This window comes from Camponotus vicinus, unplaced genomic scaffold (genome assembly GCF_025532165.1).
Source record: "Camponotus vicinus isolate PSW18456_S1 unplaced genomic scaffold, iyCamVici1.0 SCAF_3, whole genome shotgun sequence".
Taxonomy (NCBI): domain Eukaryota; kingdom Metazoa; phylum Arthropoda; class Insecta; order Hymenoptera; family Formicidae; genus Camponotus; species Camponotus vicinus.
In genome coordinates this window covers 1987266-2011452 of record NW_028141967.1, presented here as the reverse complement: position 1 = coordinate 2011452, position 24187 = coordinate 1987266, and the positions used below count along the sequence as shown (strand labels likewise).

The 24187-nt window shown below is 35.0% G+C and overlaps 1 protein-coding gene across 2 annotated transcripts in view; it reads left to right on the top strand.

Moving 5' to 3' along the window:
* The first annotated feature begins 61 nt into the window (after positions 1 to 61).
* The window catches only part of LOC145968913 (single Ig IL-1-related receptor), a 137573-nt gene continuing 113447 nt past the window's right edge, over positions 62 to 24187 (top strand). The window contains exon 1 of one of the 2 annotated variants that reach the window (XM_083094804.1): positions 62 to 1246. In XM_083094804.1, the coding sequence (XP_082950930.1) occupies positions 1029 to 1246 (218 nt within the window). In that variant the 5' untranslated portion in view covers positions 62 to 1028. The remainder of the gene's footprint in view (positions 1247 to 24187) is intronic. The other variant, XM_083094803.1, reaches the window with a different exon arrangement.

Sequence of the window (24187 nt, the reverse complement as noted above, 5' to 3'; positions counted from 1 at the left end):
AGGGTGGGGGGGGAAGGGAGGGGGTAGGGAGTCGGAGTGGGGGGAGTTGCGTCGCGCCGCGTCGCGTTGCGACGTTCATATCAGTCGGTCCTCGGAGTTGGCGGCGCGTGTGTCGGTTGTCCTCGCGTGACTCGGTCGCTTCCTCGCTCGAGACGGTCGATCACGTATTCGCCAATATACGCGGCGCTCGAGCAAAGCGGTTGTAAGTGCAAATATTAACCTCGCCTCGAGATCGACGACTCAAGTCGGCGAAGGGGAAGCGGGACGGGAAGGAAGAGAACACGAAGCTCGCTGACGTTTCGAGTGTTTGACGTTCCCAGGTAAACGCGCTCCGTGTTTGACGATAAACACGAGCGTCGCGGAGATACGCTCCTCTCCGAAGAAGAGAGAGTTCCCGGAGCAGATTCGGCGACGGGGCATTGTTTGCCGCCGGCGATATGGTGCGCCCGGCTTCCGCGAATCCTGAATCACGAGCGTCGCGCGGAATTTGAATTTCGCGACAACCCGACAAGCGAGTTGAAACTCGCAGCCAACTTCGCGCGACGCTACGCGTCGCCCGGTATGTGTGCGACGCCGAGTCGAATTCGGAGCACGTGAAGTTGCCGCACTGATTGCGAGACGCGCAGTTAACTTCGCGCCGATCAAACGCGCGCCTGCCGTGGGAGATTCGGTGTTTACGATTCGCGTTATTTACGCGAACATAAGCGCGTAAGTCGCACGACGCGAGCTTCCGACGTCTCGAATTGTCGTGAACTTTGCCGATGAGCGGCACGTCATCGCGAAGCGTTTCAATGACGCGACGACGTGCGAATTGTCGGGATGGGAAAACGGTGCGAGTGGCGAACCTGACGCGACCGTGTCGTCGATCGTGAATCTTGCGGATTTTATTCGATATACATCCACGAGGAGTGAATTTTTCTCGAGAACACGCGCTTTTCGTCCGCTGATAAAGATACGGTATTTGGTCGCGAGTGCCGGAGTGTGCTTTGATCAATCGAACGGAATCGAGAGAGTGCTGTGCGGAAATAATGAGGAGAAAAATGGAGATATCGACGACCTTCTTCATCTCGATACTGGCGGTCATCTGCCGCGGCAACGAACTCAAGGATTATTGCTCGATACACAAGTTCGATAATCTACCGGGTGGCCTGAGGTTCACCAAGGAAGTCGTCACCACGGAATACGCCAACGTGGGTGCGTTCAAGGCCCTCCACTGCTGCCTCAGGGGATACAGGAGCATCGAATGGTGAGTCTTGACATCCTTTTCTCTCTCGTACACTGTGGAATAAAAGTTTTGACGCGTTAAACTTTATAAATGTAATCATTCAAATATTAATAAAGAATAATGGAAAATTTTGGATACATTGAGATAAATAAAGTTAGAAAATTTCAAAAATGTAATGAAACGTTGTAAATTGTGACAGTCTCAAGGATGAAAAATATTTTATTTGGAATTGAATCAGTTAGAATATATAATACATAGTCTGTGTGAATTTATAATTCGTTGAAATATATTTCTCGTTTATCGTCGTATTTTTTAATCAATTTTTGTTTCCATAATAAAATATCTTTTTTATTTATTTTTTAATTTAGATTTATTTGTTACTCGAAAAGAACTGTTGCTTACAACATTTTTTATCGAATGCGTATTTGAATTTTTATTCAAATAGTGTACGAGATATATTTAATAATTTTAGTATATTATAATCTAGTATGATATTTATATCGCATTTTTTGTGAGATTTAAATTATTGATGAGACATTTAAAAAATATGATTAAAAATATGATAATATTATCGACTGATTATGATACTATATAGTTGTTTCTATTGAATAAAATAATTTACTTGACAAATCAAATAAAAACATTAAATATTCGGATAACAAAATTACGCAAAATTAAATATTCAATAAAATTAAATTAAATATTGAATAAAATAATTTATTTAGCAAAACAAATGAAAATTTTAAATATTCAGATAAAAAGATATCACATAATAATTATTTAACGTTACCTTTTCTAATCATTTCAAAATTTGATCTTTCTTGATTATTCTATAATATACTTTTAATCTAATATTTATAGAAATGTCTCCAATAATTTCGAAATATGTATAATAGAATAAATTGCTCCGAATTTTCGCGCGATCTCAGAATCGTTATCTATTAATACAGATAGGATATTCTTTTCTTTCTCCTTTCTCTCTTGGAGAGCAAATGTTCATTCTCTTGTTCATTCTCCACCTTGCCGAAAGCATTTTGCTTCCCCTTTATTCGTATACGATCCGATAGGTGATAAATGCGAATGTGAAAAACGAATCGAGTGCTGCTTTTGGCACAAAGGCTGCCAGCGGAAAGCATTTCGCATTATGCGAATGACATTTTGCTTTTAGCGCAAAGTATTCGCTTTATGGCCCAAGAGCACCTGCTTACATTTTCTGTTATCGTTGTATATGACACGTATCGATAACCCATTCACATAGCCGAGACCTTGTACAGGTCGATTCTAAAATAAGTCGCCGATATAAGCGACTAGCGATACTTTTTCTTTCAATTTCTTTTGCAATCTGTTTTTATATTAAATGTCTCGATAAATCTTGAATATCAAAATTTTGTGTAAAATAGATTTCGACTGAAATTAAATGAATAAGAATTTCGTTATTTATTTTCATTCGGAAAATTCAATTAAAAAATCGAAAAACAAGCTAATTAATAAAATCGAAAAATCAAGTTTCTTTTCATAAATATGTATACAATTATTAATTTATCATAAATTAATAATAATAATAATATTTTAATAATATTTTAATCAATAAATGATTTAAAGGCGCCAATATTAATTTTAATAAATAATTTTAATAAATTTTTTTTTACATATTTTATTGACGGCGTCTTTAGCATCAATAATTTTTATTTTGTTACCTTTTTCGCAGTCGTTAATTCTCTTTGAAGGATATCGACTATTGGATTTCTTTGAAAAGTCTCCGTTTCAAGAGTCTAAATCGTTTCTAATAGCTTCCAATTTTATGCCTTTTAGATCCCTCGAGTTGTCCCTTTCACACCTACAATTGAGAACCTTGTGCATCCCTGTGACTCCTTATATCTCGAGCTATCTCATTCGCGCCATTTTTCGCGTCTGACCCGCACTTTTCTCACCGCTCGCGCAATATTTCCCGGCGGCGCGTGCTGAAAGACGGTGCATTAAAGATTTATAAAGCTTACGATGTCCGATACGTTACTTGTAAATTTCTGCGTAGACGAAAGAAAAAAATTTATGGAAACTTCTTTGTTTCCTCTGTCGCGGAATGATTCGCGAATCCGCATTCCAACGTTTCGTTCGTTCGCTTGTTGGCGCGAAATCTTTATTTTGCAGTCGCGATTCCGGAATCCTCTTTTTCGCGGCGCGTCTTTACATTAAGAGTTCGTCTAACGCGGAAATAAGATGCGCATTACATTACAAGTTGTATATCGAGATATCAGCCCGAGAGAAACGAAATCAAACTTTTTCCTCGGAAAATTCGTAATTTATCTTCTGGACATTTTTTTTCTCTGCGACAGAAAAATATTTTTTCTCTTCTTTTTTCATGGTAGAAAAGAATGAAAGAGAGGAAAGATTGTAAGGATGAGAGTGCAAAAGTTAGAGCAATAATATCAATCAGAATTTAATAAATTCATCGAGAAAATAATAATCAAAATTTCTAGTTTTTTTATAATTTCAAATTATATTTTTAAAATAATTTACATTACAGTAATATAATATTCTATGTATGGTGTTTTAAAATAACAACAGATTTTTATAATAATTATTTTTAGAATATTAGTGAATTTTTTAGAAAAATTTTACATTGGTTCCAAAGTAGCCAAACTTTTTAATTAATCAACAAAGTGGAAGAAACTGATAATTTAATTGAACAAAATTATATAATAATCTATTCTAAAACCTCGATCTTTTGTTGATAGAGATATATCTTTCGTTGGGAAAGAATTGGGTTATGAAAACAGGCTGCTTTATGAAACACCAGTTGAAACTGTGTGCAGATAGAGATGTTTGCCAAGTAAATGACAACTTGTAGATAACTCGTGAGCTTCCAAGAATATTATATTATGCGAAATTTAGGACTTTGATGAGCGATAAAGCTGTTGCATCGCCATCGGTGATCGTCGCTTTGAGCAATTTTTACGATTCTTTTTTTGTTTATGAATAGGACTGTAAACAAAAAAAAAATAAAACATTCTATTTTTAACAGATTATGGGGTTTATTTTTTATTTACTTTTAATTGCATTTATTCTCATTTTGAACGATATTTCAATTTGTAATTTTTGAAATTTTATAACGCAAAATAAAAACTTGTTTGCTTAAAATTTATTTATTTTTTTATATCGAAATTTCTAAAAATACTTAGGTAGAAACGAGAAAAATCCGAAAATCTGTAAATTCGGGAAACGTGCGGAACCTGATCTTTTAGACTCGGATTTAGGATCCTCCTTAATCTCGCCTCGGTTCTATTTTCCTACGAATTACAACATACTATTTCGTGGTTTGCGACAGTTCCTCCGGTTTTAACGCGAATTACAGGGCGTAAATCGCGTTGGGGTCGGAACGCTTATTTATTCCGCGATAAATCGAGGAGCGTTTCGCAAAGTGGAATAACGAGAAGCCGCGAAGGGTGGAAGCGACGAAAAGGACTAGTGATAGCAGTTCAAGATGGCAGGAAGAGGAGCGAGGGGGAGAGGGAGGGGGGGAGTCGCTGGGGGTTGGCGCTAACGCTTGACAAGCTGCCACCCCGTCTCTGTCGAGTAACCACAAAGCACTGAACAAAGGAATACCACCCCAAGACTTTCTGGAGGATCCTTTGCGCGCGCGCTCGCGGGAACTTTATTATCCTCGGGGACAAAGTGGGACTTTACGAGGCCATTGTACCAAGCGGGGTATGGTCTTCCAGGTGTCAAATGGTATATTTGTTCTGCGTATTCACATCGCGAAGGAGAGAGAGAGCGAGGGAGGATTCTCGAGATATGAGTTCTATATATTCTACATATGAGGGAGAAATGTTAGACTCGGGAAATATTAAGTCGTTATTGGATTAAAGGATAGGCGAAAAGACTCTCTGATAGAGAAAATAGAGTCTAAACACAATTGTATAAAAATGAGTGATCGGGAAAATTTCTTTACTTCAACATCTATTGTCTACGTTTCTAATTATAATTTTTTTCAAATTTTCAAATGTTTAATATATATTCTTTTTTATAAATTTTTTTGGATTTTTTGTTAATTTTTTTAAAAATAATTAAAATGGCATTTTTAAGCTTCTATTTATCTCTCCAAAATTTATTACATCTATTATTACATTATTCAATTTTCTTTCATTATCAAGTCGTTTAATTCTAGACAATGAGTGATTAAATATTTCACCGACTGTTAAATTATTAGATCAATTAACTTCATGCGGATAATTTCGTAATTTAATTTTATTAAAAATTTAATTAATAAAATCATTAGATTGTTTTATTTAGTTTCACTTAATGGAAAATCGAATTTGAGTTAATTATTAATTGATTCAATTATTCGACACCATTCGTTAAAAATCTATTTGATTACTCATTAAAAGTCTATTAGATTATTTATTAAATATTATTTTTAATTAGATATAATATTATTTTAAATATTGGATTCTCTTTCTTCACTAGATTCACTAGTTTAATTTTATTCCACTTTAAATTGTTAAATTTTGTTCAATTAAATTATCGACTTTTTAAATTTTGTCAGTTTATTAAATCAATCAATTTGAGGGTAATGTAAATATATATTCTACTTTACGAAATCGATTAAAATTCTGTCTTTATGAGAAACTTTTTACAACTTTATTAAAAACATTATTATGAGATAAATGAATTTCTCTTCTGGGAATTTTCTGAATCTTTGACTTTTCAAAGTGCATAGCTTAAATCTCGTTTGGTTGAAGGATTTTCTTTTTTTTCTTCTTCTTTCCCGTGTTTTTTTTCCTACCTAATACGTCTCTATCGGCCGTGTCCATCTGCGGAGTCGGCGATGAACACGAACGAAATTATGCTTCGAATCGGCTTGATCGTCTCGATCGGATAGTGGATGGATAGCCTTGATTAAATTTCACGGAAAAAAACGCAGCCGCGATTCGCCGAACTACTTTCGTCGGTCGCTGCCTTTTTTTTCCTTTCTTGCCTCCCTTCCAATCTAAGGGCGAGTGAGCTCTCGTGGACCGACAGAAAACTATAAGATGATGGACACTAATCGAAAGCATACCGGTATGTGAAATATTGATTTCAGAAGTATATTCGCGGTGTGATTCAGCGTAAAAATGAACAGGTCACTTATTATCGTTCAAGGCTGTTTGGAATTGTTATTTCCAGAAATAGAATTCTACTAATTTGATGAAAACAAAGAATTAAAGCTGGAAAAAAGTTACGTAAATAATTAAAGTGCAAAAACGTTATTTTTTTTAAAGCACATGAGATCTTCTTTCTCGGTTTATTAATTGCGTGCAGAATACATAATTACTAATTACATACATACAGAATGTACAATTGTTAATTACGTATAGAAATAGAGATATACTTTATCTGAGTTATATTTCAATAATAAGAGTAAAATTTTAGGAATAAAATTGGCAAATTATACAACGAATAATTTTCAACATTATAATTAATACTTGCTGATAAATAAATTGCTTGATAAAAATGAGTTTTTCTTAAATGTATGAAATACGCGATAAATTCTTCTCTTTGGAAAAAAACGCGGTTTCTATCGGACGTGACAAGAGCCCAAATTTTTTCTCTCGTGCGGATTAGAAGTTCATAAATATCTTTTAATTCCAGTATATCCCTTTCAGGGATGGCAATATGGGAGGACCAAGAGAGGAGAGGGGGGAGAGGGGAAGAGCACTGGATTTGAAAGGGTTGAATTATGATTGCGAAACACGTGAGGCGGCTTTCGTGTAAGCTCTTTAATTGCGCGCGAACGCCGCCGAGGAACAAAAGGTACAAATAGATGCTTTTATGCGATGTATATGTGTACGTATGCGGATTTCGCCGCCCGTTCAACCCGGCAAACCCAGCGCGCGTATAAAATTCCGCAAAACAATCGCTCGCGAGAAGTAACAGCTCCATTTCTCCCCTCGTCTCTCTCTCGCTCCTTTATTTTCGCAATTTCTTTTTTTTTGCGCGATGGCTTCGTCGTTATATCTTTTCCTCAAATTTACACGAGATGCGTAGGAGTTTCACGATCGTAGATTATTAATCGCGCTTTGGATATCGAATTTTAACGTACGGATTTTAACGTCGAAGTTTTACCTTTACGTACAGATTCTGGAATAATTTCCTATGCGGTCTGTGGGTCTGTTAATATTTTAGAATGTTTGGTTTTCCTCGAAAATTGAGAGCTCAATCTGAGAGAAGTCAATCTGGATGTTTGAAAATGAAAAATGAAAAAGATGTACGATGGCTTCCTTGATCAAAGTTTGAAAATTAATCTTCTTTTAGAGCATAATTTAAATTTTGATATATTCAAAGAACTTTCTCGTTTGAATTTCAATCTTTTTAATAAAAAATATATTTTATTTAATATTATTAAATATATTTAATAAAAATATTTCATATTATTTAGGTGTCATTAATATTTGGTTTAATCATTAATACAATGTCAAAAATTGAATCATCTTTTTCATTTTTTTAGCTGCATTATTTATAATAAAAATATAAGTTTCATATAATTAATTTGCAAAGATAAAAATTGTGCAATTTACAAATTAAACGCGTCACATTTTTACAAATTTTTACAAAATGCAACTTGCGTGCATGTTTGACAATTATTGCAAATACTTATGGCAATATGTGTGAATCACGATTCACTATTAATATAATCGAATCAAATTTGATCATCGATATATAATGCAACTATCGATAATTGATTATCGAACAACCACGTACAAAATAACCATCGACAGAGTGGATTAATACAAGGTGCACGTGAATAATTGTAAAATTAAATTGAAGCTACGGCTTAAACAAAGTTGAAGCGCGATTTCCTACCTGACAAACGCAAATTGCATCACGCTTGCAAAGTAAGCACGCTATGTTTTCACCGATCGCAATTTGCGTCATGGCCGAAAGGGTTAAAGTGTCAGTTCCCGCGGTGACCTTGCGCAATCGCGAAACGCGAAACGTATATAGAGAGAGAGAATATGACACACTCGCGTTATTAGGGATAATGATCCTGGCGTGTCGCGCAAGGATCAGCAACCGAGGACGCTATTTCGAAATAACGGAAGCCGGTAATAGCTTCGCGGAAAGTCGTTTCCCAGTTTTCAGAGAGAGAGAGAGAGAGAGAGAGAGAGAGGGAGAGACACCTCTTTTCCGATGTATACTTATACATGTGTGTGTATGTGCATACATATATGTGTACCATGCGCGTCGCGTCTTTTATGAGAACAGCAGCTCTCAAACCGACGTTATATCCGAGTTGCCGGCGACCGTTGTGTAAAAAGTTTGTCGAGATAAAAGGGAAAACTAAAATTTAATTTAAACAGTACAGTTACTTTTAGGGAGGAGTCGAATAAATTATAAATTTGTATTTTGTATAAACTTTTGGAATATCGAAGCGAGGCTTTAATATTCAGTGTATGCGTTGACTGAATTTATTTTTTTAGGAACATCCATCAGGATTCAAAATATATGACAGAGAGAGAAAGTGAGGTTTTCAATATTTTATATTATTATTATTATTAAAAATTTACTCGAGATTTAAAGAATTTAATTTTATTAAAAAAAAACATCTCTTTGTATGCTTTAATATCAATATTTATTTGATTGTATTATAAATAAATGTGTTATAACATCGACACTCGACTCGTATTGCCATTATAACTGTTTTGTTTAATTTTATATTTCGAGTCTTATATTTATTAATTTTTTTAATTTTATTCTTTTATATAAAGTTGAATTTCAAATTCTTAGTATGCCAAAGCTTTTTAAAGAAATTTATCGAGCTTTTATTATATTAAATATATTTTAATTGGATTATTCTGAATATTAATTAATTAATTAATTTAGTTTCTATCTCGAGACTGTTTTGTATCTGATACTTTGTAAAGAGGAGTACACATAAATCGTTTACGAAAAATGCGGTTTGCATTACTTACGGAGAACTCGTGGTTTTCGCGGAAGCTGCTTTATCTTCGAGGTTGAGCGAGAGCTTAATCGCGATTCCGCTACGGAGAAAAGTGCGTCAAAGTCTTGTTCGTCGAATGGATAGGGAAGAGCCGGCGGCTCGGCAGTTTCGAATTTCATTCTCGGTCAGCGGAATCTGAGGCGCAACTTTGTGTCGATCAACAGTCGAAACTTCCGTGGAATGCTGTCGGAATAGTGCGGAAGAGCTGTATCTTCTGCATTCAGAGTTGAACAAGTACTCAACATTTTGATATATGTGTGTGAGAAAGAGAGAAAGATCTAGGTTTTACCTTGTCTGTTCAACGATAAATTGCAATAATAAATCGATAATCGGTGATTAATAATTTACACACGCACAATAATGTCTGGAAGAGATTACGATATATTCTTTCGTATCGAATTTTGACAATTTTGAAAATTTCGTCGAAGCAAATAGGACACTCGGTACGTGGCTACGTGATAAAGTGGGAGGGGTAAATGTTCAAAATTGGGAAATGCGGAGAACAAGGAGGAAATGAAGGATGAGGTGACAAGGGGGAGACATGGAGGACGGAGACGGAAGAGAGATAAGGGAGAGTGGCAAAAGCCGCAAGAGGATCTTTTGACATTTCGACGGGAATCCCGACGAGGGATGCGCGCGTGAACTCGCGACCGACGACGTCTGTCAACGTGTGCTTTGCTCTTCTCTCATTTCTCGCTCGTCATCCAGAGAGAGAACGAGAAATCCGCGAACGTAGAACGAGAAAATCAACTTTCCGTCAGCGCAAGTCGCGGATTTTCAGTTATTTCGACGTCATACAAAAAAAACGTGGCTAAAAATATGACTTACGAAATCAAATCTAAAACGATTCTAAAAGATTGATCCTAAAATTTCGACACTTGTAATTTTAAGAGACTTATTTTATTTTTTTTTTTTATTTTTTTCGCGTGTCAATTTTATTAAAATTTCGTTAAAAGATACATGCAAAAAAATAAAAAAAAAATAGAAAAAATATACAAATATATGTAATTGAACGATTTCTCGAATATAATAGAGGATGATAATTTGATCAGATTAGCAAGTTAAATCGGCGTCGAGAATTAATGGCCCGGTGGGAGAGATTCACGGAACACCGTGTATCGAGTATCGGTGGAAAATAGCATGGCTTGCAAACACAAATGTATGTATGTATGTATGTATATCAGGATTCAAGCGCGCGCATCCCCGTCGCTCAACCGGATCCCATCGATCTCGGCGCTTCCGGTGGACGTTTCGAATCTCACGTAATATACAGCTCGTCATCGTATCGCGATATCATAATCGCGCTCCGATTCCACCGCGAATGTTCGTCTCGTTCGTGGGATACGAATCACGTACGCGAAAACGAACGGCTACCTCGCGGAAATCTTTGTGGGTCAGAGATTTGGAGAACGGGGCCGCTTGTAAAGTATGCCATGCGAGTTGGAAATTGCGTTTTTTCTCAACCCAGATATACGTATTGCCTCGATCGAGAGGCAACCGCTATTCTTGTAAATCCTGGCCGCGAAATGTTTCGCGCAGCAAAGTTACTGCCTTCCGGAAATGCAGCGAAATACCGGCTGCTCGAGGAGAAGCTGGGAAGAATTGGAAAAGAAAATAAAAAACGACAGGACGATATCTGAAATTTTTAAGGCCTAAAAAAAATGAGAAATTCCCGATATGTAAAATTTATAATATATAAAACAATAATATAATTTTAAAATATAAAATTATTATTATACATTAAAATTATATTATTGTTTTATATATTATAAATTTTTTATATATTTATTATCTATTATTTATTATTTATTTATATAATAATTTATATATTTATATAATATTTATATAATATATATTTATATATTTATATATTATAATATTTTATATATTAATAAATATATAAAAATTTAGAATAAAGAGAATTTTATTTTAGGAAAATCCTAGTTAAAAAAAGAATCGATTCAAGGAAAAACCTGAATGTACGAAAAGAATAGATTACAACGCGAGAACAATTGATTCCATCGATTTTCCCACGTTCGCGGTCGATGATGTCGTCTCGGATTTACCGTTAGTCAAAGAAACGTAGAAGTTGACAAGATGCGTCATGGCTTACTAATTAGCGGCGGAAAACGTATAAAGAAGCGACGGCACGAATGCCGGAGGCTGTTAGCTCACTCATGTCTATTTCTGTTAGGGATGATAGTAGTCATCTCGAGTTAATCGCGGAGTCAAACACGACAAGGATTTAAGCCAAGACATTTTTTATGATCCCCATAAATCACATTAATTATAATTCTTAGTACTATTAGATATTTTCTATATCATATGTATTCTTACTTTCACTTATAAATCCATGATTTTTTAATTAAAAATAATAATTTAAATTTTTCTAATAATAGTAATTTTGTACGGCACAATCAGTTTTGTGTCATTAAAAATTGAATGATTCGCTCTTTTTAATTATATAATATAATAATTAAAAATAATAATTTAAATTTTCTAATAATAATAGTAATTTTGTACGGCACAACCAGTTTTTTGTCATTAAAAATTGAACGATCCGCTCTTTTTATACGTGTATCTGCGTATAATTTTATAATATAGCGATATAGTAGCGTAATATGATGTTTTATGAGACGCGATCAATTTTCTCTCGTAGACTCTAGCAGAGAGGACCGAGCTATTAAGTGTAATTTTTTTTTTACGGGCATAAGCAACCTGCATCTTTCACCATTAAATCTGGCGAATCGCAGAGGGAAAGCGTTATTTTCGCGTTGCATAAAACTTTGCGCTCGTTTTTATTGTGCCACTTCTCAGAATTAGGAGGAGAAACTTTATTCCCGTTCCGTAGCGAAGGCTTCGTTTAATCGCAAACTTTCGCTTGTGCGCGAATCCCGTCTGGTTCTTCGTTTCAATGCGCGTGATCGAGCATTACGTTCATTATACGCGTCGTGAAAGTTGCAGGTGTATAGTATATGCGATTCGTTAAACGGCGCAGGAATAGGAATGGCGTAAAAACGTTTTCCGGAATCGTGCAATTCTGCATTGCTCCCGTTTGTGTGCGTGTGTGTGTGTTTAAATAGTTGTAGGTTGGATATTTTCCGAGTATCGTTTATGAAGCTATCTTATGGCTCGCTCGCTTTATTGTTAATAATTAATGCAACTATGGACGATGACCCTGTGCGTAGCTGCAAACGTTCTGATTATAAGCTGATTTCCGAGAAATTTTTATGCATAATTAAATTATCTCGCGAGGCGACTCTTTCTTTGTCAAAATTGACAATTTAATTTTGAAAGTACCTAATTTTCATTGTGTAATATTTTTTTAAAGAAGAATAGTTTTTTCAAATTTAAAAATAATTATGTCCTCAAAAGAAAACAATCCTCCCAGAACATGTGTATAAAATAAATATTAATTTTAAAAATACTAATTGCGACTGAATTTTAAATCAATCTTACAAGAGAAATTTATTTTAAATAGATAAAGAGAGAAAGAGAAAGAGGAGGGGTTAAAGGGACGTAAAATTTCTCGATATGTGAAAATGGATGTGAGAATTTTCACTTTTATCAGCATTCGACACATTTAGCTCGTATGAAAAAGGGGAAAGATGTTGGGGTGCCTTCCCCTCTAAATGTGTCTTCAACGTCGAAAAGGCGAAGGGAAATTATCCCTTTTCACGTCGTGCGAGTTCCGCTCAACTTTGCGCCGTAACTTTATCGAGTTGCCGGGAAACTTTCAGTCGTCTCGCGAGTGAAATCGCATTCTAGGAATCGCACAATACAACTGTTTCTTTACTCGCGGCTGCATCGCGTATGCGAATCGCGGTTGGAGCGTATTCCGCAAAGATGCGGCTATGAAAGCGCACGCACACATTTACGTATAACAATATATATATGTATATATATATGAGTATACGCTTTGTGTATTTATTGATCGGAAAATTAATGGCGCATCCTCGGTTAGCACAATGTGCTTTTATCGTTTGAAAGAACGTAATTTAATTTCCGCATGAGGATTTATGACGCTAAGCGACCTTTCACTCCTATATTTACTCCTGAAATCGCATTACTTAGAGGTTAAAAGTTTCTTGAATTTAAGAATTTAAGAATGATTTATTAGAGAGATCTTCTCTGAGTAACTTAAAATGTGATTATCTCGCTTTTAATTTTATTAAATATTATAGCGCGAAATTCAGAATTAGAAACTTGGAACGAGTCACTTTATGAAAACATTAATTATGAAAAGCTTTTTTAGAAAAATTTATATCGGATGAATGAATAAAAATAATCGTTTATTAAAATTATTAAATTATGAAAAATATAATATAAATCTGTTGTAATTACATATTTTATTCATAATAAAATAAACTGAGTATTATATTAGATTATTTTACATAAAAAATGTTTTATATTTTTATTTTTTTGCTCTCCTTTTTTTTTTATTGAAAGAAAATAGCAACAATTTTTACAGATTTTATTTTGTAAATTGTTTTCGTTACTAGAGCTTTAGTTTTAAACAAGCTAGTTTATTTTTGAGACAACTTTGCTCGATCGCTCAGTCCTGTTTTGATTTTTAACGTCAATTTTTCCTTATTTTTCTTTAACTTGTTTAACGGTATGGATGTTTTTTTTGTACTCCTTGTCCGAAATATTTTAACAACCACTCATACACTCACTTCATTGTGTGAATTCTGGCAGCCGTGACCGGCATGTAAAATTGCACAACGTAGCATTCAGGTGAGACTTCCGAGAAACTGATAATGCCTTTCTACTTCCTCCTGCGACCAACATCGGTTTCTCGGCTTGTGTATACCAGGTGTACAATAAACGTGGCAGTCGATAATAACATAATCGTAGTGAAATTGGTGTAATTTTGTTGTTTAAAATTTTCGAGATATAGAAAAAATATATTTGATTAAATATATTAATATGTATTGTATATGTATTAATTAAATAAATATATTAATCGTAAATTATACATATTTATGTCATGTATTAATAATAAGATAAATGTATTATACATTAATGAGATGATACATTTATTATCATTTATTATGTACATCATGTATGATATCTCTATCTTTGGACTTGGTGATTTCAGTAGCAACTGGTATAATAGTTGACGAATGAACGTAAAATTAGCATAATGCTGAAGTTAAATATTGATGAATTGAAGTGAATAGACTCTCGTTTTATAAGCGAGAAATTCCGGAGAGTGATTTTACGATCAGACGGATCGTTTAATAAGAGACAGGGGAAACGAGGGAGAGATGAGGGGGCGTGTGTGCATGAAATGTCGCTCGTTCCGAGAACGTTACCGTTTACAGGGAATTACGCGTGTATGCAGAAACGCAGGTGCACACGACGAGGTGGACGGGGAAAAGGGGAATAAGATGAGGGGATAGAAAGAGGATGTGCGAGTCCCGGTCGAAGTTATTTTCTTATATATTCTCGATAAATTTATAGCCGACCTGTAGTAGTCGTGTCTATCTCTTCGCGTCTTTCTCACATACTTAATTTCTAAAATGATCTTATTAAGGTTTTGAAGTTTAAGAAAAATACCCGAAGAATTCCAGGAATATCCATGATGGTTCGAACAAAGAATTCCTGGAATTGAACAAAATATTGAAATATAATTCAGAAAGCGCTGAGAAAAGATCCTTTTCTTTAGTCTTTCTTGGGTCACTTCTTTGTCCATAAATAAATGCACAAAAAACGCTAGATAAAAATCTGCTTCTTTATTCGAATAGTTTCAAAAGCGTTCAACGAAACAATTTACGACTGTTTTATTGTCCGTCCGGTCGGACGATGTATGTCGACACAAGTGACACTCAATGAAGCAGTTTCCGCAAAGTTGCGTTTACATTTTTCGAAATATATACATCTTTTCGCAATAATTATTAAGAAAAAGAGAAACGCGTATGATTTTACTTTTTACAGGTAAATCCAAAAATTAATTTTAGATTTTTAATTTAAGAGAAAAATTTTGTAATTATTTTTAAATAATCAAGACATTATTAAAATTTCACACTCTGAGAATTTGAGGGTTTTTTAATTTGCATAGCTTGCGGTAAATAAAAATTGCACGATTTAAAAAGTCGCGAACGAATGTGATGCGAGTGATAAATCCGCGAATGATAAACCGGTGAATGAAGATGAAGCGAGTATAAACGGGGGTTTCAATATTCCGCCGCTAAAAGCCGTCATGTTTGCCGTTGAAAAATGTCAACTAGGATTTATCAAAGATTAATTTCATTCGTTAAGCGCGCGAGATATATTAGGCGCAAAAATCCCATCAAAACCAATCTCACAAAATATGCATACATATAATGATTTGTCGTAGTCAATAAACAACAATTTTTCCAGCCATTTTATTTTTTATCCCTTTTATTTTCAGTGAATTATTTAAATTAGATTTTAATACACATAAAAAGAAAAAAATGAAAAGAAAAAATTTGAATATTTTTATTCAATTATTGATAAATTGAATATAAAAACTTAATATTTATAGTTTTTTTCTAAGAAAGAATGAAATAAAATGAAAAAAAAACATAATATAAAAATAAATTAATTAAATCTTGAATTTTTTAATATATTTAATAGTTTAAAACAATTGTTACATAGCTCATATATTTATTTTCTATTGTTTCAATTATTTAATTATTATATTACTACATTTTTATTTTATTTAATATTATTTATTTTGTCCTTCGGTCCTTTCATATAAAATCTTTTTCTTACTATTATTTTACGTACATGATTTATTTTCATTACAGTCTTTTATATCCTTTCTCTTTCTCTCTCCCTCTCATTGTTAAAACATTCGAAATGAGAAATCTTTTATCACGTTTGATTGAATATTAATTTCCTTCGTCGCTCGGTCGAAATTATGTACTTGGCGAACATAATCCTCTCGGATCGCTTTACTGTATAAATTGGAGAACTCCATAATGAGCTCGACTATACCCTTTTCTATCCCCTCGATCCCTCAACAAGCGTTGGCACATGTTGGGTTAATATCCGGATTCTCGAGTTTGACTCTGTAAGTCTGTTCGTATAATCTGTTATACGCGCACAGAGAATCATCGGGAATACACGCGGAAAACATATTTTCTCTCTCTTTGCGAAACTATATATATAATATTTTATATGGAATTGTATAATATTTTATATGGAATTGTATAAAAATATAAAGCTGCTTAACGCAATTTTTTAATTCTTTTGTTGCCCTGGAAATTAATTTTAAGGATTAAAATTTAAAAGATATATTTTCGCGTTATATTCCTTCAATTTCCATTTATGATTCATAATTTGCCTTAATTAGCATCCGCATGCAAAATATTTATACGCGTATCTGGGAAGAGCTTATTGAACTGAGCGCGCAATTCTTTTTTTTTTGTTTCTTCGAACAATAAAAACTCTTTTGTTTCGTCGAACAATAAAATTTTTATACCTTTTCGCACTCTTTTCTTTTGGGAACATATTGATCTTTTTTCCGGGTAAAGTACACATTATTTTAAATGTTATACAATTTCCAGGACTCTATTATCCATGAGTTAAAGTTCCGAACAGAGACATTAATCTTCTGATTTTCATGTTCTTTTCTTTCTGGGAAGAAAGGAATTGGAACATGTGTGCGAAAGATATTTAGCATATTTTTCAACTTTTATTTTTCAATGAAATAGATTATAATTGTAGGTAAAATTAAAATCATAAATTACGCGTTTTTTTAGACGAAATTATATTAGTTCCAAGATGATGGGCACTATGAATAAAAGTCAAAACAAAGGGCCTTTATTAAGTTAATTAATGACCGGGTTAGGTGAAGAAAGATCCCCGTAGAAGCTAACACAGAAATGTCGGGTCGATGTCTTCGGGGATTTAACGAGTGACGAGAAAGCTCGCCTTTGGCGCGTAAAACGCTCTGAAAAATGGGTTGACTTTTACCGGGGGCGCGGTCATTACTGGCCCACAGGTAATTACAGGGTGTCGCCTCGTAAAGCTGTCTCCGTGAACTTTTAATGTAGACGTGGACGCGTAATGGCCCCCCGTGTCTCTTCCTTGTACTCGCCAATATGTTCCGCGGAAAATTGGTGTCCCGTTCCCGGGCTGCTGAATTATGCGAAACTAACGTCGCTTTAAGCTCGGTATCCGTGCCCGGAAAATATTTGACAGAAACATACATGTACATATACGTGCATACATAGGGTATCATTAAGCAACAAGTTTAATTGCAGAGTTTTGATTAATAATGATATAATCTTGCACGTTTTTAAATCAATTGCCATTTTGAAAAATAAACATGTAATGCAAGAGTATGAAAATTTGTCTCTTTTCTCGCTTGTTACATTTTTTTAAATATTTTTCTCTGCAATTTTTCCTCTTTAAATTTTTCCCAAACTTCTCTAGTCAACGTTAATCGTCAAGAAATCTTATATATCGAAAATTCATGCAGTTTGAAGGAACCTGATAGTATCGTTTCCAAAATTTGTGAAGCTTTGATACGAAATATACGAGAGTATCGAAGGGGTTAATTCACTTGGAGAATTGCCGTTCGTGCCCTTAACGGCGGTGGCGTAACAGCAGTTCCATAAGAACGTCGCTATTGTGGGAGCGTAGTTCGAATTACGTTTGGAAAGTTCGGAAATCGTCGTCGTTCGGAGTTTCGACTATGCTGTTACCGGCCTTAACTTTTCCCATTGTCGGCCAATCGTCGGCGCGAGTAAGAAACTGCGGTGACCCCCCCATAAGAGAGAGAAACGCGAAAAGCGAGTTTACCACGGTCACACTCGTGTTTTTCGAAAGACACAAGAGATAAAAAGAAGATTAAATTCGTTTTCACAAGCGAAACTTTACGAAATTATCTATTATTCCCGGGTATATGTGAAAGTAGAGAATTTAATTCATTATCGAATAAAATGATGAGTGCAAATGAAAAATGTATAACAAAATGTTTTATGCATATTGTTGGATTATAGTATTTTATAGTATTTTATTTACTATTATATTAATATTTTATATTTTATAGTATTTTTTATAATTTTTTATAATTTGTATTTTATTTATAATATATTTTAGTATTTTTTTATTTAAATATTTCATTATATACAAAAGGGCAATTATTTTGTATAAAGAGATATTTAAATAAAAAGATACTAAAATATACTATAAATAAAATACTACAAATTATTATAAAAAATACTATAAAATATAAAATATTATAAATAAAATACTATAAAAAAATACTACAATATAATAGAAAAATATGATACAATATTAAAGCGAAGAAGATATACAGGTAATGAATCTATAAGATAAGGTATTCGCGTTTCAGGGGTAAACTCGGGGCGCATAATTCATATTCGCATCGAGGCGGTGAGCGATCTACCCCGGGAATTGTATGAAAGCCATATCAGGGCATTTTATAGCGAACCGTTCGCGTTTTAAATGGCAACCGGTCTAATAATGGCCTTTCAATTGCGCTCGCGCGAGCGCGGATTTTCTCGCGTTATTTGAGTTCGCGGCGCAGAACAGTGAGATTTCGGTGTGCTTGCTTGCCTCGCACGCCCATTGTGTTACGGTTAATAGCTCACGGCTTTATGAACACACGCGCCACAATCGCGTCGGCCAACACACACACACACAAACGCACACACGAACCGGCTGAACATTAGCGCACTCGCGCGTTTACCTAATACAGAGTGCCCCGATGAAAACCCATGCGAAGCCCAATCTACTCGGGAATCTTTCGATAGAAAGATGCAGAAATTGAAATCTAAATAAAAAATGTCAAAATCGAGATATTCTATTCAAGGGTTTCATTTCGCGCGTTGATTCATTAAAAAAATTTTTTTTTCTTTTTTATGCCTCGGTATATTAACTCGTATGTTGCATTACACAATTACATATGTTTCGCATCGCAATTTTACGTATTTATGTCAAGTCGAGCAAATTACATTTTCGTGATCCCGCGCGAGTCTTTCGCGGGACACCCCATACATGAGTGAGCCGCTTGCATTTCGCCCGCAGATTAGGACGAGAGTTCGCGTTTACGCGGCGCGGAATCCCACGCTTTCTCGAAGTTGTCAAGCGGGAATGCATAATTCCGCAGCTTGCAACGGGAAAGCGGTAAACACACGAATCCCGGAATACCAGCGCAATTCCTCATTTGGGTCGGAGATCCTGAACGGAGAAAGTCCGTCCATCACGCGAGCTCGTTATCAGTAATCTGCTGTTATACATTCCGAACAAGGCGATCTTACTTGGCTCTCAAGCTCAATTGAACGAGAATTTGATTTTTCGTGTAATAATTTAATTTCCAAATAATATTGCCCATTATGCTATGGGCATAAAATTCTTAGTAAGAGCGTAAATATTATGATTAAATCACGCACGAGAAAAATAAAATTCTTAGTAAGAGAGCGTAAATATTATGATTAAATCATGCACGATAAAATGAAACTTGTGTTATTTATACTTGATGACGTATAATTATTACTTAATTATATAATATTGTATTCTTACCTAATACAATATTGATTTCTCAGTAGAGTAATTTTTATAATAATTACAAATTTTGTAATTACACTCTTATAATAAAAATAAAATATATAATTAATATGTAATTAATTTATTAATACATAATTAAAATTATAAAAGTGAATGCATTTATCAAAAAAATATACGACATGTTCTTACGCGATATCTATCCTTGCATTATGGAAAAATTATCGAAACATTACCTTAAAGTCACATAATGCAAGTAGATGCCGCGAAAGGCTTATAGTTGAAACATGTTGGCGTATCACTCTGCGAGCTATTAATTTGCCGTGTAAAGGTTGACTAGAAACTATACATAAAATGCAAATGCAATATATGCAGACAAGTGAGGAACACGTAGGAGAAACATGGGCGAGCGAATTGAGGAGCTCGAATAAAACGTCAAAATTGTAAAAAGATATACGTACGACGCGCAATAAAAAATACATGCATTTTTCGAAAGTTTCATTTATCTATATTGTAGTTACGCGCGGTACATTCTGAACACAAGAAAGTACACGCTGTCTACTTTGGGGATGCGAGTATACGAGGCTCGTTCGTAAATTTTCAGCCGCAACTCGGAGCCCGAAGAAGTACAGATGTTCGTGTTTATGCGCCATACTTATTGAAGTTGGACGAAGTTTGGTACAGCGGAAGGTGTGCGGAGAGAAAGAGAGACAGGAAGAGAGAGAGGGGGGGAGGGGGAGGAAAAGAGAATAGGGCGGCAGAGGAGAGTGAGAAAGTGTCGGGGGACGGAAGGAAGGGGGGTAAAAACGCAATAACGACTCTCGCTGCGAGGAACTCGTCCGGAATGGTAATATCGAGAGTTGTAAATCGCCGGCGAGCGAGTTAGTTCGTTACATCGGTACGTTTGTTGCCGCGCGCGCGATTAATCATTCCGCAGATTCGCAGAAATAAATAACGGAAGTTAGGATCGCGCCGCGCTCGGAGAGTGCGCTGAAATATACATATATATGTATATATATATACAGTGTATTGCGTTACTTTATTTGCGCATTTTGCCGTTTCGTGTATATTTCCCTGACGTTTTTATCATTAGGAACGAAATGACACTCGCGAAATTTGCGATTTAAATCGCGCAGAAATGCAAATGTTTTGATACATTTAACTTTAAATAGTAAACATGTTCTTTAATTCGAAAATTAATCCAATGATTTTTTAATTCGAAAATTAATCGAATGTACGCTAATTTACGCTCTGATTGATTTACCTTCATGTTAATTAAAAAGATAAATTTGATAAAATTTGATAAACTTTGATTTATGTATAAAGAGCGAAAATCATTTCCAACACAAAATTATTGAATGAAGGTTTACATACATAGTTTGTAGAATGTAATTAGTTTCTGAAATTATCTCCAAACTAATTTAGAAAAATAATTTGCGCTTTTCTCTTTAAATCAAGACGTCACAAAAGAAAGATTTTTAGGAGGAATATAATTTAAATTATTACATAATTTTTTATTATATATATTATACACATTTTATTAGTTTTACTAAAAGAAGAGCTTTTATTGCTTAATAGCCGTAGTGGTATTATTTTTACAAACTTCTCCGCTCGTTCCCGAGCACTTTAGCTGCTTCCGCCATTGTTCGGGCGATTGCGGTCGAAAAAAAGGGTTGCTGCGAGCCGCGTTCGACATTGTCGGCAGTCGAGATTCTCGAGTGCAGGCGGGGAACGTTCTTTCCAACGAGATAAAAGTGCGACCGAGCGCAACAATAAAGGCGAAACGATCCTCCCGCGGTTTAAAACGATCCATGCGGCTCGACTCACTCCCGACCGACCCTTCTTCTCTCGAGCCGAACCGAGACGAGACGAGCCGAACCGAACGGCGGTGGTCTCGCTTTAATCTCGCGTGACACGGCTGAGGTGAATGGACCCGGACATCCAAGGACTCGAAGATTTCCGAATGCGAGCGGACTGCGAGAGAGGATACTTCGCATACATTCGAACGCTCCGTTATACATCGCGAGATTTGCGAGAAACTACAAACAGGAAAGTCTCCCTCGCTATCTGCTTTTGAGCGAATACCTTGCGTTTTTTCTCATTCCAGAAAAATTGTTCCGTTCAAGTACCTGAATTTGTAAAGAGCTCTTTAAAAAAAAGATTAACGTTGTATATATTAATCCCTAAATCTCGAGACATTTAAAATATATTTAATTAATGGATGTTTAATTAGAAATATAATAATCAGGAAAATTATTTATAATTGATAAAAACAGAACGTAAATTTATTGTATAATTGAAAGACTTTTATATTAATTATCGAGACGTTTAAAATATATTTAATTAATGTTTGATTAGAAATATAATTATTAATTAGAAATATAATAATCAGGCAAATTATTTATAATTGATAAAAAAGAACGTATATTTATTGTATAATTGAAAGACTTTTATATTAATTATCGAGACATTTAAAATATATTAAATTAATGTTTGATTAGAAATATAATTATTGATTAGAAATATAATGATCAGGAAAGTTATTTATAATTGATAAAAGAGAACATATATTTATTGTATAATTCAAAGACTTTTATGTTAATTATCTCGAGACATTTAAAATATATTTAATTAATGTTTGATTAGAAATATAATTATTAATTAGAAATATAATGATCAGGAAAATTACTTATAATTGATAAAAAAGAACGTAAATTTACTATATAATTGAAAGACTTTTATATTAATTATCGAGCCGTTTAAAATATATTTAATTAATGTTTGGTTAGAAATATAATTATTAATTAGAAATATAATGATCGGGCAAATTATTTATAATTGATAAAAAAGAACGTATATTTATTGTATAATTGAAAGACTTTTATGTTAATTATCGAAGAAAAATATTTCAGCTTAAGGGAAGACTCGTTGAATGAAGTAACTATAATGTAAAGGATTTTAATTAAACGACGAATACTTTTCAAATGCTCGCCTTGCTTTGATGTTTCTATCCGTAGAATAAAATGTGGAGAGAATTGATTTATATAAGGGAGTACGTTCTCATTAAAAACAGAAAAAAATGAGAAAACGTGCAATTGCAATCTGCAGGTGCATCGTCGCACCTGCGAAACAAGTAACGTAGGAAGTTACGCGTCATTAAATCGCACAATTTTTCCTCCTCCCATTGTCCATCGTAGAAAAAAGATGACCCACTCGGATATTACGTGACTCATGCAGCGCATATTTAAATATAAAGCATCTTGGTCCGCGAAAAAGCAAAGACGAGTTACTTTATCACGATGCTGGAGACGAATGCGAAGTCTCTCCGAGGCGGTTTGAAAAATATCTAGTCACACATTTATACAGCCGATTGAGAATCCAGACTCGTATCGTTCTCTCTTCGAGAGCGGCCTGAAATTCCTGCGTAATGAAGTCACCGGGAAAATTGCACGACCGTCGCGAAGGTTGCTTACGCAAGCGTATATTTATTACAAATGATTCCGTAGAATTATCACACACGTGTGCGTATGTACGTGGAAGATCGACAATACCGAAACGGAAGCCCGTAATCGCTTTTCGGAATGCGGATTTTTTTTCTCTTTTTTTTTTCTCATTTTTTCTTCTCGCAATACCATGTATCGCGTATCGATTGCACGAGTATACGTACGTATATAATAATCGCTCACGTTATTACATCGTAAACGCGTGTTGTTTTACGTAACGTTCCAAATTGCCCCGGGAATTTATTAGGTAAAAAGATGAGCGCGACGCACGCAATATCGCGTAAATCTGTCTTGAGGGAGCTTGTCAGGCTCGAAAGGCATCGCGATTTTATTCCTCCAACGTACGTCACGCCGCCATCATATTATCCGTAACGTCCAAAGTTTGATTACATGCCGGCGACTTTCATTCGCGTTTATCGCGGAAAAACTTTCCTCGGCGAGTCGACGCTCGATATTTCTCTCCCCGACATCATCTCCCGAACATCGGCGCGTTTGATGTTCGATGTCGCATCATCGCCGTTTATTACGCCCACTCGTAAATCCGCGAGGGCGAGGGGGTGGGGAGAGGGGGGAGGGTCCGCGTGCGGGGGACGCGTGGCACGCGCGAAAATCGCGTTTCGTGACTTCTCGGTCGCGTGTGCGCCTCTCGGTTGCGGGGGCCTCTAATAAAAGCCTCCTCCACGACGTTGCGTAAATATCGTTCGTCCAGATTGATAGACCGGTCACGAGAGGCGGCCTCTCTCACTCGTGAGCCCTCGACTCGCGAAATTATAAATGCCCCGGCCCACGGGACACAAATTCAGTAGGAATTTCACGGTAGAGAGAATCGAGATATTTTATTAATATTTTAATACACGGCGATATGGAAACGATATAATTAACGTCATGAAATGTAAATTATATGTGACATTTTATTATGATACATTTCTCTATATATCACGTTAAAATGGTCGCGCAAAATTCTGAAATTCTGTT